At 40.3% G+C, this 16,336-nt stretch overlaps 1 protein-coding gene across 4 annotated transcripts in view; it reads right to left on the bottom strand.

The window, feature by feature from the left end:
- Positions 1-350: 350 nt before the first annotated feature.
- rusc2 (RUN and SH3 domain containing 2) overlaps positions 351-16,336 on the bottom strand; it is a 35,406-nt gene continuing 19,420 nt past the window's right edge. The window contains exons 4-13 of one of the 4 annotated variants that reach the window (XM_015391968.1): positions 10,821-11,507; positions 8,944-9,138; positions 8,650-8,820; positions 6,748-6,824; positions 6,318-6,492; positions 5,978-6,083; positions 5,620-5,666; positions 4,587-5,526; positions 3,194-3,361; positions 351-2,384 (exon numbers count right to left, since the gene is read on the bottom strand). In XM_015391968.1, coding sequence (XP_015247454.1) covers positions 2,177-2,384; positions 3,194-3,361; positions 4,587-5,526; positions 5,620-5,666; positions 5,978-6,083; positions 6,318-6,492; positions 6,748-6,824; positions 8,650-8,820; positions 8,944-9,138; positions 10,821-11,507 — 2,774 coding nt within the window. In that variant the 3' untranslated portion in view covers positions 351-2,176. The remainder of the gene's footprint in view (positions 2,385-3,193; positions 3,362-4,586; positions 5,527-5,619; positions 5,667-5,977; positions 6,084-6,317; positions 6,493-6,747; positions 6,825-8,649; positions 8,821-8,943; positions 9,139-10,820; positions 11,508-16,336) is intronic. The other 3 variants (XM_015391969.1, XM_015391970.1, XM_015391971.1) reach the window with 3 other exon arrangements.

The raw sequence follows: 16,336 nt of genomic DNA, 5'->3' as shown, positions 1-16,336 counted from the left end.
CTCCTGTGTTTATCTGCTTCTAGAAGAGAGAAAAAATCTTTCTCTTCTCCATTTATTTGTATAGTGCAGGGATGATCAAATGCAATCCCTCTGGATGCATCAACATCTGAATAAAATGAATACCTAGTTAGTAGAAATCTGCAGGGATAGATGCCACGCTTTAAAGGAAATATAAATATTTGATTCAGTGGAGCAGGAATGCATCTAACTGTCACAGGATGCATTCACATGCATATTAAACGCTGATGCCTCAATAGAACAAAATCTTTGCTACTGACAAATAGGCTACAAATACGTAAAACTGCTCATAACTTGGGAAAATAAGGACACAGGAGACGGGATAAGTTTGTGATCACATGAGCACTTTGTTATTTAACATCCATAGTAGTTTGATAACGTCATACATTGTATAGTCTGGACACGGACAGAAGAGCGGTGTCACTGATGCTGAAGGTATTTACAGGCAGCCAGCGGGACAAAAGAGCAACAATCATTCTCAAACAAATCACCCCTGAGCCTTCCTGCTTCTTAAACAACATAAACAAACCATCCATCCTCCAAGAGAACGTGGATTAGAGTCAGCAGGGTGTTAGCATTAAATCTAAAGCTTATACTTCCTGTATCAAATAAGAAATGCACTGATTAATCAATAATATTCATACATACGTACTGTAGAGCTCTACGGCAAAAATAAACCCAGTAACTCACAGTTGGAAGTTAAATATATTTACAATTCAAATAAATGAGAAATAAAAACTATACAATGAGACAAAAACGATTTGTCAGTGATAAATGGAAAAAAAAGTGCAAGCAGAGATTAATTTATTACATTTACATTAATGTTGCCACCTTTAATGCGTTTATATTGGGGTCGTTTTTCCATCATATATTTTATTTGAACCGTTATTTCAGTGGAAGGTGGGTAGCTTATAGGTACTTAGCACTCTAGGCCACTGAGGCTTCCCTTTAAATATTCCCATTTGATTTCTCCTCAAACCTTTCTGTGACGACAGGAGTGAGGGGACGTGTCAAAGCAGAAGGAGCATATATAAAATATGTCGGGTTAAATAAAAAGTGGACCGTCGTCTTATTTTTCCCCATCGTGAGCACTTTAAGACAGAGATGTCATGTTTTCCCCTTTAAATGTGAAGTAAGAACAAATAAAAAAAAACTTTAAAAGCTTCTCTGATGCTTTTCCTTTTAAACTGATGCTTAACTAGCTGAATAAATAAGTACAAATCACATGTATTAGTGCATAAATGGATTTACAGTATGTACTGGCAGATGAAATAAACATTTAACTTAATTGCTTTATTCTGTAGTCCCCAAACCGCCAGGCCTTGGCTTAAAGATTAATGTGAAGCAGATCCGGTGAAGCAGGATCACTGCAGTGGGAAGCTAGATTCTATTCTTTGTTTTTTTTAAAGCGGAAACCAGAAGCTTTTTTTGAATATAGCTCTAATCTTTTCTGCCTAAACTACAACTTTGAATTAAAACAACATAAAGTTTTATGAGCGGAAATAAAATAAAATCTGACAAAAAAAAAAAAAAAACAGGATTGCTACAACTAGAGCTCCATCTCTTCGGGGGCTTAGCCTGCAGCACAGCAGAGAGGGAGGGGCCTGCATGTTAGATTTTTTTTAGCGATGTTTGTGAAGAAAAAAAAAAAACTGATGATTGCACTTCTGCAGTTGGACAACAAATGGATTACAGAGTTAATTCCTATTTTTCTATCTTAATTAATGCCTTTCATGGGAATAAATAGAAAAACAGATAATCTGAGGCTTCATTTCTGTGGCGGACATTTAAGCAGCACAGCAAAGAGCAGCCAGGTGGGGTGTTTAGTCTACTGGTGAGGATTCCTTCACACTGCGCCCAGATGATAAATATTTAGGCTGAATGGTAGCACTGCTAAGCTTTCAGGACAGCTCCATGATGAGAGGATGTGGTTCTTGGAGAGGCTTTGGGTTCGTGTCATGTCTTCTCTTTTGGTTTGCTTGGATGTTAGCATGCTCTCTTTTCTGGATGTTAGGTTGACATTGCGTTTGTAGGTGGATCTTACACGTCTGTGCATCTTCTTCATATGTTAGTGTTTTCAGTCACTGTACAGCTAAAAATGGCGGCCCGGAAACCCTTGTTCTGCGAAGGGTTGTTTCCTTTCACTAAGAGAGTTTGATCAGAGCTGTCTGAGTGCGGTTTCACTGTGGCTGTCCCCCATGCTGCTCAGGGTCACATAAATGATGGGAACCAGACCCTGGGTGGAGCCCAGGGAGCAGAGCAGCCAGTCCGGGTCGGCCTTCCTCAGAACCTGCAGGACGTCGCCCTTGTTGAAGCTCAGCTGGCCGGGCTCGGTGGCGATGTGGTGGCACAACGCTCGCACTTCACTGAGAATAGAAAAAAGGGAGAGGGAATGAAAGGTTTCAATTATCCAGAAGAAAAAAAAAAAAATATATATATATATATATTGCAAACTGTTTGAAAACTATTGAAGGGTCCAGCTACTAAACACAAAATCCAGCATCAATTTAATTTGTCTATTGGATTAATAATATATTTCTAAACTCAACTGAATCCGGTGCTACATTAAAATGAATTTTAAGATCATTTGGAAAAACTCTGAAGTCGCCTGTTGCTATGGTTACTACCGCCTCTCCTGAGGCTATGCCTGTACAAAAGTGAAGTAGTGTAGAAAGAAGAACAAAAATGTCCTTGTTGTCAATTAATCTCCAACTTTATAACAGGCATAGCCTAAAAATAAATAAATAAAGGAAATTGAAAAACAACAAAGTTAGACATGCAAACTAATAATTGAAGTGTTTTTAAAGCTTAAAAATTAGCATCCGTCTTTACAATCCTCTTAATTCTGTAAACATTTTGCTCCTTTATGAAAAACAATAACAACCTAATATGTTTAAAGTTTAGCTTATTGGTTGTTCAAACATGGAAGAATACATGTATTGATCTTTTTGAGATGAGTTTGTTTTAGATGATATAGTTACAGCTGATATTAATAATATTTTATGTCTTTACACACAATATTATCGGATATAATATTGCCTTACATTTGACAGCAGATCAAGGGATCTTCCTCAGATGCTTCTGCTTTAAATGTTCACATGATGTGCAGAAACATTCAGACAACATGCAGCAGTTTAGCTGAGTGGATCTCTGGTGAAGAAATTATGTTTTTTACCATGAAGACGATTGCTTAGTTTCAGTTGCACCCCTGGATGGCAGTGTCGCTGTGGTTTGCCGGTGATTGGGGGTAACAGGAGGCTCCGCCTTCTTCCCGCCACCTGCTCCAATGACAGCTACCAGGTCCAGAAGAGATCTGTCGAAAGCAAGCCAACCTGAGGGAGGCCTGAAACACAGAAACAGTACTATAAATACAGAGATGGATAAGTTAGTTCTGTCTTTTTTTGTACACTAATCATCTAAACAGGAGGTCTTCAACAGGGGGTTCGTGACCCCTAGGGGGTCCACGGAGGTACTGCATGGGGTCGCAAAAGTTTTGGTTGATTAAACTTTGTTTTTTTATATTACCCCATAATTCTTCCCACTAATTAAAATGTCTTTAATTACACATTAACATGAATTCAACACACTGTAGTAACCCGATAAATGGAGGCAGATGTCTTTCAGTCATCAATGCACACATTCAGCGAAACACAGGAGCTCTTTTAAGGTGGGCACCATTTCATTCACAACACCTGTCCCATCAACCAGGAATCAGAATCAGAAATACTTTAATTATCCCAGGGTGAAATTACTTTCGTTACATTACTCTATCTGTGATAGAGTGACTATAGGACCAGTTTTTATATAACACAAATTTATGCAATGTTACCCTTGAAAAACCGATCCATGCCGAGACCGGTCCGAGCTCAGATCAGTTAACCAGGCTGAGCTCGGTTCTGACGACCGTTTACACATCACGCTATCTCGGTTCCTTGACTCCTCGCCTCCTAGTGACGATCTGCGGTATTACTGCCAGTATTTAAGGAGGAAATCAAGCAGGTGGCGGCGGTGATGCACCAAAAGTTGTTTGCCAACCGCCATAAAACACAAGAAGAAGAAGACGAAGAAGGAGGGAATCACGCAAATCAAAATGGCGGCGCCTGTCACATTCAGAAACGTATGCTTGATTATTAGTGCTGTACTTCGGTGTTTGCGGAGGGTCAGGTGAAGACGGCAACCTTTCGTGGATGTTTATAGTTGTTTATAGTTGTTCTTCTTCTTCTGTTTTGTGTTGGTTGGCAAGCAACTTACACACGGTAACTTATCTCAGTTACTGAGCTTGGACCGGTCTCGGCACAGTTTTTAAAGGGTAGTGTAAATGGGGTATTTATATAATTAGGGGGTGCCCGCTCCATCTCTCCATCAGTTTGGGCGCCTTTGTCTAGGAAAACGTTGAAGGACCCTGCTCTAAACCTGTCTTCTTGTGTTGCTTTTATCATTTTTAATCAATACTGAAGCTTTATGCAAAAAATATGTGTACTGGAAGAAAACCAGAAAATCTTCTTTAAACCAGATGCTTTGCTGAAATAGTTTTATGAACATTAAAATAAGTAACAGACTCTTCTCACCTTGTTTTTTGGGTTTTTGCTCTTAGTTCTGCTGCCTCAGGTCTTTGAGGAGAACCAGCAGTGGAACCAAAGAGCCGTCCCCAGCGCAGACTCTGCCCCTGAGAGGGGCTCTCATCCTGGGATGATGACCGGACTGCAGCTCCCTCCAAGACTTCTGTGTGTTTTTCTTGGTTGAGGACAGATTCTGGGGGGCTGCCCATCCAGGAAGGCCTTCCTCTGGATCCAGCCGACTCCCTGCTGGAACTGCTGCCACTTGTCCCTCTTTCCCCTTCAGAGTTGGACTCGGCACCTTCCACCACTCCTTCTCTTGGGGGTGGCGGCTGGTTCTGCCGTCTCTCTGAGGATTTCTTCCTTCTCTCAGCCTTCACAAACTTTGAACCCTCTGTGGACTGGTCGATGTAAACCTGGGAGGACTGCATCAGCTGGTACCACCAGCCAGCCTGCTTGTCTCCCCGCTGACGGCTCTCCTCCTCTGGATCCTTCCTCCTGTCCCGCTCCTTTACCTCCCCTCCCTCCTGTCCTACACCTTTCACCCTCTGCCCTTTGTCCGGCCTCTCCTTCCAGACATTAGCCATGCCCACACCCTCTCTCCTACACTCCGTCCGCTCCATTCCAGGCCATGTTCCCTCGCGCCTTAGCCCCGGCCTCTCGTTCTTCTCCTCCGTGCCCGTGTCTCTGACCATCTCGCTGACGGTGGCGCTCCATCCCCTCATGAGCTGGAAGGTGGAGCGGCTCGACTGCCCCGCCGAGCACAGCTGTTCCTTGCGCCGCATCTGCTCTTGGCCCTTCTGGAGAAGGTGCTGCTCAAACAGGAGGTCGAGGTCAAACGGGAGGAGCGAGAGCGGCTGTAGGAGTAGAAGGAGCTCCTCAAACAGAGGCTTGCACGCCCCGTGTGAGAGGGGGAGGAAACCCCACGGGCTGTAGTGTGCTGCTATGATATCTGGAAGGCAAACCCAAAAATCAGCACAAGTAAGAGACGGAACAAACAGGGAAATGTCAAGCTAATATCAAATGGCATTCACTGTGTAGTTACCTTCATGTGTGTTAAGGTGATTAAACCAGAACTCCAGAGATTTCATGCTGAAAACAGAGGATAGCACATTTATCAGGAAGGGATACATGTCTGATAAAAACATCAAAAACAGGGAAAGCAGAGAAATGTGCAGAGCAGACTGAGCGGCTTAGAAACACTAAAAGGCGTCTTTCTCAGTGTCGCGCCTTAAGGATGCTCATCGCTGACAGGCTTTTAAAATCCGACATTTCAGGTGGAGAGTGCTGCTCTTTTTGAAGATTTAAAAGTTTACTTCAGCCACAACTTAGTCGTTACTACAAGAATTACGGAGAGCATTTAATGGCTTCAGGACACAGAAAACAATCGATGAAGAACTCACTTGAGCAGGCCGAAGATGAATGCGTTGAGCCTCATGCTGTGACTCGTCAGTTCTGAGAACTGGCTCACCTTGGAGAAGAGGCTGTGGAGAACGCGAGTGGACGGTCCTGAGGGAAGGAAGGAATTCAGAAACTCCCCAGAGACAAGAATTCATCTTTTTTTTTTTTGCACAATTAAAATGAATGTCTTAATCCTCTGCAGTTGCTCTGGCCTTTAGACTACAGTCACTAAAGAGGGAAACATACTGCTTTATATCTTTGGAGTAAACATCTAATATATACTCTATATTGACTTCCTTAAAGCTACTGTCTGCTTTAATAATCACAAATTATCCGTCTCACCCAGCTGGGTGGATGCCTCCACTATGCTCCAGGGCTGACAGCGGCGCTGTCCGATGATCAAGTCCAGCACGTAGGCCTTCAGACCGTCCTGCAGCAGGTTGCGAAGCGCCGGGCAGAGATACTTCAGGATCAGGTGCCCCACGTTGGGACTGACCCAGCTGTTCCCAAGCTTGGCCTGGTGGGAAAACAGAGAAAGAGGCAGATTCAGAATCACATCCAAAAGCTTTAGAAATAATCCTACTCTGTTCTGCTAAAAATTACATTATCTATCCATCTAAACATAAACCAGATTCTAAAATACAGATTAAAGTTGTTCTGCTGTTTGCACAAACAATGGTGGGCTCCTTATTTGGAAGTGCTGAAGACCAGCCCTAAATGTTTCCCTTTTTTGGTTTTCTGAACAGCCCCAGGCAGCCATTAAATTACCAACCTTCACATCAGGGTCTCTGCTGGTACCGAAATGTGCCACAATCAGATCCACTGCCGTGTTCACGGCTTTCACCAAACCTGGTGGAAGGAGAGGAAGGGCAGAAATATCAGTCTGTGAGTTATTTCTCAGCTGAGTTCTATTAGGGGAATGCTTCAGGTTAAGATGTTATACATAACTTTTTAACCTAGCATTTAGGGTTATTGTGATAACTTTAAACATCATTTCTTTTATATTTAACCATATAAGAGTTAACTCTGCAACAGTTGATTTCTAGTCTTCTTTGTGAAAAACAAAATAAATGTTAATGTTTTCACATAGATACAGGATCTACTGAGGAAGAGACTTATAAACTAAATAAAACCCTAAAAAACGCAACAATTGTTAAACTACTTCCTAAATTCTGAAGTTACAAACATAGCTTGATACCCTGAACAAGAGAAACTTCCTAAAACAAACAAGTATCTTAATAAACATTATTTTGTCCTGTGTAAACTCCCCCTAAACTCCATAGAAGCCTTAGAAAGCTCATCCTGGTGCCTGTCAATCACCCTGCTGGTTTCAAACTGGGCTTCTCCTCCTCTAAGGGGAGATCAGGATCAGAGCAGAATAAAAACTTCTCATATAGCTTCTTTTTGCTCTTTGCAGCGAAATCACTTCCCTGGATGTGAATCTACAGAGCAGAGAAAAGGAGCTCAGAATGAACCCACACTCTGTGAGGCAGACAGTCTCTATTAGAGCACTTAAAAACTCCACTTCTTATCAAATCTGCAGTTAGAATGGCTTAGTTTGCCATGATGTCCAGTCCTAAGGACCCACCATCCTGAATGTTTTAGTTTTTTCTCTGTCGCCTCACACATGTGTGAGGCGACAGAGGCGCCTCTGTAGCCTTTGATGGCTGGTGAAAAGCGAATGAAATCTTTAGTTGCGTTCTGAAGTAGATGCATCTGAAACATGCAGGGCGGTGGGTTGTAAAGACCACGGTCACTGAGATGCTCCCTCCTTTCCCTCTCCTCTTGGGCATTATTAGACCTTACTTCTCCTATTAAGCTTGTGTTCTCTCTCTGTTTTTCCTCTCTGTCAGATTATGTTCTGTGCTTCCATCTTCAGCTTTTCTAGACAAGGATGGAACCACAAAGCATTGGATCTCTTTGTGGATCTCTTTTTCAGTCCCTTTGTGTGGGAGTTTATTTTGGTGAAAGTCTCAGAGACAAATACTCTGAATGAGGCTGGTTCTTCCTGACTGCTTCTTCTGTTAAAATGGACTCCTTCTTTCCCACTGTCACCACATTCTTGCTGTAAATTCAACACCTAGATGCAATCATTGGCCTCTTTAGATAAAAACTTTTTTTTACGAACATGCATAAAATCACAAACAGAGTTTAAATATAGTGGATAACAATTGATCTTCAAAGGAATTGTGTGCAACTGGCTTTTAATCTGATATATAGTAATGTCTAACAGAAAATGATTTAATTATACTGAAATTACAATTACAACTAAAATCTTCACAACTGGATCTGAATTGTTCTTTTTTGTTATGGATGAAAGGAAGGTGGTGTTCTGCAAATACATTTAAAAAAGGCTCAGAAACTTTGCTTCTTGTTTCAGTTTGGGGTTTAGTTGCTTTGGGTCAGAACCACTGAACAAAACACTTAATGCAATGCAGAACAATGAGGGGAGACAAGAAAATAATAAGGAATAAATCCTATTTCGAAACTGAAATATGTTAGATCAATCTGCAGCTTGAATTTATCAATAAAAATATGCTAAAAGCATGAAAACATAAAGCACAGCATTGCAAATCAACTTTAAAGAGTAACTGTTAATGTTCAGCCCAGGTTCAGATTTTGCCATTTAACACGTTGAACTGCAGGGGATGCTGCACGTCATGCCGGGTCGTACCTCTTTTCTGCGTCAGGTCCACCGAGATGTGAGGTTGAGCGGAGCAGCAGGTGGAGGAGGAAGTGGAGGCATCAGGCGACAGGCAAAACTCCTCTGGCGGCTTCTCTGTCAGGGAGAAGTAATTCGGCAGGAAGTCGCTGTAGCTCTGCTGCAGCTTAGCTGATGGACCTGCTTCAAGCACACAAACCAAAACACAAAATAAGAGACCTGCTTGGAAATATCCTTTCTGCTCCAAGCATCAGTTCTATTTATCTGTTCGATTCTGTAAGCTTGTTAGAACTGTATCCTGAGCACCATGGGGCCATCCCAGCGAGGGGCCGGAGTGAACTGTCGGGAAATCGAACACGTTGCGTCGCGTAGGCCGCGTTGCCCCTGTTCTTCTGAGCTCCACGTTACTAGCAGAGCGGCCCCCAGAGTCCCTTTCTACTCCCAGGGGGTTTCGGCGACGGTACTCCCTCCATTTTAGAGCCTGGGGGGACAGGTGGTGTGCTGTGGAGGGGGTGATGGCGGAGTCAAGTGGAAAAGGGGTTTTATAAAGTAAAATGATGCAGCGGAGGAAATGAAACATGGAGGCAGTTAAAAGACAAACAGGGGGACATTTAAAGGCATGCATGAGCGGAGGGAGGAAAAGAGGAGAGAGAAAAAAGAGAACAGTAAGAATGTGCAGGAGAGTTTTTCTACAAATACAGAATTGAGTGCAGCTGGTCACCAGACACAGTCAGAAAAACACCCCCCTTTACAGATAACCTTACGCCTAATTCTGAGAAGAAAAGCATCCGAGGTAAGAGACAGCAAAAGGGATTAAGAAGAACCCAAGCAAAAGATAAAGGAAGTAAATAATATTTACCCCTTAGAGATTTCTTTCATTTGTTTTCACATTTAAATGTTTTAGATTCTCATCAGACAGAAGTGGTATAGAACCAACAGAGCATTTCAGAAAAGCAACACGTCAACAATGAAACATGGTAAGGGTAGTATGATGATCTGGGGATGTTTTGCTGCTGGATGATCCGCTGTGACTAACAGTTCTCTTCAGCAGTAAATCCTGAAGGTGGATGAGCATCAGTTGGTGACTTTAAACTTTAAACAAGACAAGGTTTTAAAGTGCTTGAGCAAATCCACCTTTAAAATGCCAAGAGATGGCACTTTAATATGACTGCTTTAAACAGCTCAAAGGTACAACAATAAGTTTGAATTAAGATAAATGTAGCAAAGAAGGTTGAGCTTATCTCCCTACAAAGTTTGATCAAAAGTAGTTTGGCTTAAAAGAACTGTTTAGCTTCTGGGTTCATATTTTCACAAATAATATTAAGATTTAATGTCCGTTTTTTTTGGATCAGAACATAATCGTTACCCAGCCAAACAAGACCAAAGTAGGGATGTTTAGATAAAATGCACAACACTTCATGCCAATGTGAATCTCGGCAGTAGATGGATGGTGATCTGGGCTTCCTCTGCAGCCACAGGATTCTAAAAAAAAAACAACTATCTATAACTATTCCCATCAGTCTGTATTAGATTCTCAAATAAGATATTATCTAACAGCTGAAACTAAAACCAAACCAGGTGGGGCAGTTCCTAAACACAGCAGCAGATCTGCTCCAGAATAACTGAAAAAGAAAATAAATCTTTCTGCTGCAGAGGCTCAGTCAGAAAGCAAATATTTTAATTAAATATTGTTGATGGAACTTAAGAGGCGGGTGTTTAAAAAAAAAACTAATAATCATGATCAAACTAACAATGATAATAACTCACTAACTTATATCATTGCTGCTTACCTTATCAAGACTGCCCTTTAAAAAATGAGGTTGTCAAGAGAGCTGTTCTAAACGAAATGTCTTATTGTTTACACAAAATAAATAAATAAAGTGTAATGTAAAAGAATCAGGGTGACCAAAGGTCAATAAGTTCAAGTTTTATCAAGTCTGAAATTTATATGTTTTTTGTTTGTTTTTTAAACACCAGATGAATATAAAAATAATAAAAAACATTGTAACCTGTTAAAGACCAAACCCTTCTCATTATATATAAAAGAAAAGAAGTCATACCCAGAAGTCCTACTCAGTTTTTCAGGAGAATATAAAGACTTACAAGTTAAAGGCTGTATTTTGTGCCAGGAGGATCCAGTAACGTATTATTTAACAGTATTTCTGATTTATTTTGGGACCTACCATTCTGAGTTCTGCTTGCAGGTCCTTTGCCTTTATCTGCATGTTTTCCAGAGTCCAGGCAGCCCAGTGGGCTTAGAGTGTCGCTGTGAAGAGCTGGTACGTTATGGAGGGCTCCATGGTGGAAACACTGTCCCTGCACAGCAGGCAGCGTAGGCGGCACCACGCCCCTCTTCACCCCTAAGGATGGGGGAGGAGTGGGAGGTAATGGCGCTGATCCGCTTCCCTGTCTAACAGTAGGCGGAGTGTGCAGTGAGCCGAGACCTCCTGAAAGCGGACAGGAGAGGCTGTGTGTCGGTTTGGGACTGGGGGTGCAGGTGGAACAAGAGCCGGAGCTGGGCGCCCCCTGGAGACGAACTGGGGAGTAGCTCCCTAGAGGCGAAGGCCGCACTGATTCGGTCGGAGGAGCCTTGGCGCTGCGAGAACTCTGGTAGCCGGGCCCTTTCTCAGCGGATTCTTCACTTTCCTCATCAACTGGACCTCCAGAACCGGAACCTGAGCCCGAACTTGTGCGAGCCTGCATTCCAGAGACGTAGCCAGTGAGGAGCGGCAGCAGAGGCTTGGGCTGAGGGGGTTTAGACGTGAACTGGTGGTGGAAGGTGAAGGGCTGGATGGGGAGGGTGGTGGGCCGCTGGTCTTTACTGTAACGGACCACCACCGGTGGGCTTTCTGAGGAGCTCGACAGAACACCTGGATGCAAACAAGAAAAAACAAGAAACAGATTATTAGCAGCAGTGATAAACAAGAGCTGAGCACCACTATCTATTTTTATAATCTTTTTTTATAAACAAGGAAAATAAGCTGTTTAAAAGAAGACTTTCCCCTCTATAAAAATATTTTTATGCACCACTTAACAACTGTTCTTCAGGTTATAAGCGTCTGCAAATGGCAGATGTAAAAGTTTGGGGTTTTTTTTGCCTGTTTTTAGACAACTTTTCCTAAATTGTCATTCCATGCACTTGTTAAAATCTATTGAGACCCCTTTTTGGTATTACTTTTTGTAAAATAAAAGATTTTCTGGCATGAGATTTAAAATATCAAATCATGCTGAAATATTAAACCTTGCAAAGCCATGTCTTTGTAGACTCAATCTGAAGGCAATAAAAAAAAAAAAACTTTTATCTCATTGTTTAACAATTCAAAATAACTGCAAATGTTTAATCTGATTTAATGCCAGAACCTGAGGAATATCTGTTTTTTGTACTTTTTTAGTATAAATATCTAGTTTCAACTCTCCACACCTTCCCACATGCAGAGCAGGCTAAAAACGTAACTAGACAACACAACAAATATTAAACCTGTGGACTTCTAAACTCCAGCTAGCCTGGCAATACCCTGCTACATGCAAACTCTTCCTCTATGCTATATTGATTTACTTATCATTTAAAGGCACAGTTTGTGATTTTTGAAACTAAAATATTAAAAGCATAAATTATTTACTCCCAAAAATATTGTTCTGTCTCCTCTTATTCACACGAACCCTATATTGTGTATCTCTGGCTCTATCATCACAGCTTAAACTGAAAATGACTGATGTATAAAGTGATTGAAGGAGAAACTCCTGGTAGGTGAACTGACTGAGGATCAGAATACAGCACAAGCATGAAGGTTAAAAATGGAAAACAGCGAAAACTGCCCAGTCATAAAAAGCTTAACAGCCCTTATCACACACAGCCATACTACTGACACTGCTCTGACAGGCCAGCATGAACACAAACACCCACATACACAAAGATCTATCCAAAAAACACACAGACATACTGAACCTGACCCTGCATGGGAAGAACGGGGGAGCAACGCTTTTCACAGCGAGTCACAAACTGTTTCACTGAGTGTTTATGGATCCACTTTGCTGCATGACAGACAGGGGTTTGTGTGACGTCAGCTGCATTGCGCAAGCTGTTTGTCACCAGAAGACCAGCCTACTGTCTGATATGGGTGCAGCCATGTATGTGAACCACAGGGGGCAGAGTTTAGCTGCTAACAAACAATAATAGAAAGGGGGGGTGCAGAAAGCTTCGTCCCTGTTTGTAAAATCTGCTCCATTCGCCATGGTTTTCTAGCATTTTAACATCTAACCATCAGCATCCATCCGCTCAGCTCTCTCCTTTCATATGCATGCATCAGACAGCCGAGCCTTCTTCCTTCCACGGATTTGCTGCTCGTTAGCATCATTAGCGGGGAAGCTGTTCCAGTAGAGCTTTTAAACAGAGCTGCTCTGTACGCTGCTAAGACACTGAAGTCTGATGAATAATATATGATTGGAGAAGCTGCACTGCTGCTTGTTACGGCTCTAAATCATGACAGGCTGTTAGGATACAGTGAAGCAAAGAGGAAATAAATGACAGAGGCCTATGGGTAAAAGAAGAAATGCTGGATTTAAACTACAGTTACAGGGCCTAAAGGACAAATTACATAAATTCCAGATCTCATTCTAAATAAAAGGTTGAGAGCTGTTCTGTTTTACACCTGAATACTTTTTATTTAATTAATGAAAACAAATGATAGAAACACCCTAAAAGGAAACTAATTACCACTTTTGTCATTTTCAATGGGTTGTTTGGATGCTATTATCACTGTGGCGAAGATTTTTTATTTTATGATACTATGTTATTATACTTGATTTAACGGCCAAGATTTAGGACAATCTTGTTAATAACAAATAATTTATTAATTATCAACAATAACTAATTATTAATAACTAATTTATATCCTTTAATGGGTATTGTTTAGCATTATTAGAGATTGATGTCCAACTCTAGCTTCTTTGATCTGTTTACTTGTAAAAACATTGGGAAACGACTTAACTACAATATTCAAGTTTATAATAATGCACCACTTTACATTAACCCAAATAATGTAAATTAAAGTTTTTGGTTTTAATATGACAAAACGATTTTGAAAAGTGCTGCATAAACTTTTAAAATCTTTCTCACGCTGTACATTTTATAGAAAAAGCAAGAAATTTTAATGCCTACTTTTAGAAATCAACAAAGATATATTTTTCAAAGATATTTAAAATCTCATGCAGACAGAAAAAGGCTGCAGCACAGTCCTCTTTTACAGGTACTTTCACACAACTGGGGACTTTTAAAAGGAGTTAAAGACCTTACTTTTTAAACTTCTAATGAATGCTCATTTTCACTGGGCATTATTTTGTCTTTTTTTGGGATTTGATTATTTTATCTTATAGGTTTTTGTACAGAGTTTTGTAATGGTTTTGTCTTGTAAAAAAAAAAATTTGTAAGACTTAAAGTAAGGACTTAATGTTTAACCTGTTCTCTCTTGAAGTTTATGCCTTGATGAAGACAGTGACTGTAAAAAAAAACGATAAATCGGCATTTTTTTTAAAACATTTTTTTTAGAGCACCTGGGGAGAACTATCCACTATCTCTAAGGAAATTCCAGGACTCCTAACACATGAGTGTTTGGCTAACCTCCAACTGGAGAAAAAAACTGTGACTTGGCATAAAACGCAGAGAAAAAGGCTTCACTCCAATAAATACCTTTACGCATATTAAATTTAAAGCAAGGATCTTCTGCTGGAGATCCTTGGCAGAGCCTAGGATCATCTCCAAGCAGCTATTTAACAGCAAATCTTACTACTTCTAGTTTATTATTTTTTAATGTCTGCATAATATTTTAGAGTTTGTATTTTGGAAGAGTACCAGAGCACTGCTAATGCAGATGAATGGATTTCTTGTCTTCTGTTTCTATGTTACTAGTTAAGCTCAGATTAAAGACGACAAAAAATTTAACTCTAAATCTAAGTGTTTTAAATCGAAGATGATGCACTTTGTAGCATTTACATGGTATGCAAAGGAGATCGGAAAAAATTCTGGTGTAATGAGATGTTTGTGGAAATGGTGGTATAAAATCCTCAGCCTTTTCTTTAGTACCGCCATCCTTTACAGCATAAACAATATTTTAAAGGTTACATATGTCTAGGAACGTGATAAAATGTCTGAAAGAAAATGATAATCACTTGATCTATTTACAGATGCCGCATGCTTTAGGTTTTGACCATTTGGCATTTAAATATCTTTGATATTCACTATTTTTCTTTTAAAACATTAAATTTCTGCATATATCTGTTTATCTCCTTTCTTCTAACGTGTCTCCCTCTGCAACACGACTAATGGTCAGCTTTGAATCTTCTCTCATTTAACTGGAAATGTCTCTTTAATCTTAATATCACCTTCATTAAACTCCGAAGATGCATTAAAGTTTGAAGCTTTATCTTTATTTGCACACATGGAGGGATTGCTTTAAGCTGTCTGACTGCCACTGGGTTCCTCCTGCAAGCTGCCCCCCATAGGGGAGGGAAATCACCATGGCAACCAATGATTCAGCATTTCACATCACTCAGTGGCTCCTAATGCACTGTAATTAAGTAGGACCTACGAACTAAGATGATTTTTGTTGGACTTTTTTTTGGGGGGTGTTAAATGACCTGATTGGAAATGATACAGAAATGTTTTGCAGGAGATTAAAATAAAATGCACTTTCAGGTTTAGTAGGGAGAGCTCCAAAAGTTTTCAGATGGAGAATATTTGCTTTATCGTTATGTTCAGCCAGTTACTAAATTTCCTCCACAGATTAAGTTTAAATATTCCTGGCAGTGCTGTGAGAGGTGCATATTTCAGAGTCCGTACTGCTTAGATGTCCATCACAATGACACAAACCAAGGTATGCAAATACACCCCCATTTTACTGCCATCATCTGATTGTTATTCTGAACATGTTTGGCCCACTTCTTCCTCTTATTCTCATTGAAGTTCAGAACCGCAGCTCTGCATCAAGCTGACAACACAACTTCTATATTTTCAGCTAAATTCTGCAGAGCACCGTACTGCAGGGGCAGGGCGGCGGCATTTTTACAATCAAACCAGAAACCTGAAATCTTAAAGTCATATTAAATCTACTGATCGAAGGTTTAGGTTTCCTAAAAAATGATTCTGTGAATATCGTTTTGCTTGTTTTACAAAATGTATTTAAAAAAAAAATACACTCAATGAAGAAAAAACAGTTTAAACCTCTCTATAAACAGCAGTTTGGGCTCATTTACATAAAAAGGATGGAACTAGAGTACAGATTAGAGCTTTGTGGTTTGGAGAGATCAAATTTTTTAAGTTTGAAAAGAAATGATTTAATTAAAAAGATGTTAGAATGAGTTAAAATTCAGTAACCTCCACAGTTGGCATTTATTTTTTTTATTGTAAAAATGGTGGCATCCTGTTCCTGCAGTAGGGTGACTTTCACATCCTATAGAAACTCTTTAAACTTTCTTAAATTCTTTATCTTTTCCTCTTAATTAGTCAGACTTTCTGACAACCTTTAAGACACGTTAAAAGATTCGTTCTGAGTGGCTATTTATTTTTCTTTGGACTCTGACTGCATTCATACTAATTTTTAGTCCAATTCATGAATGTTTTAGGCTTAAATATCTCCTAGCTCCAAAACAAACCAGGCTACTCATTTGAAGATCTTCAGGAAAACCTCAAATAAACACAATTTAT

The sequence above is a fragment of the Cyprinodon variegatus genome, unplaced genomic scaffold (assembly GCF_000732505.1).
Source record: "Cyprinodon variegatus isolate N-32 unplaced genomic scaffold, C_variegatus-1.0 Scaffold567, whole genome shotgun sequence".
Lineage (NCBI taxonomy): Eukaryota > Metazoa > Chordata > Actinopteri > Cyprinodontiformes > Cyprinodontidae > Cyprinodon > Cyprinodon variegatus.
The sequence above is the reverse complement of the archived record's forward strand: the minus strand, read 5'-3'. Positions and strand labels throughout refer to the sequence as shown.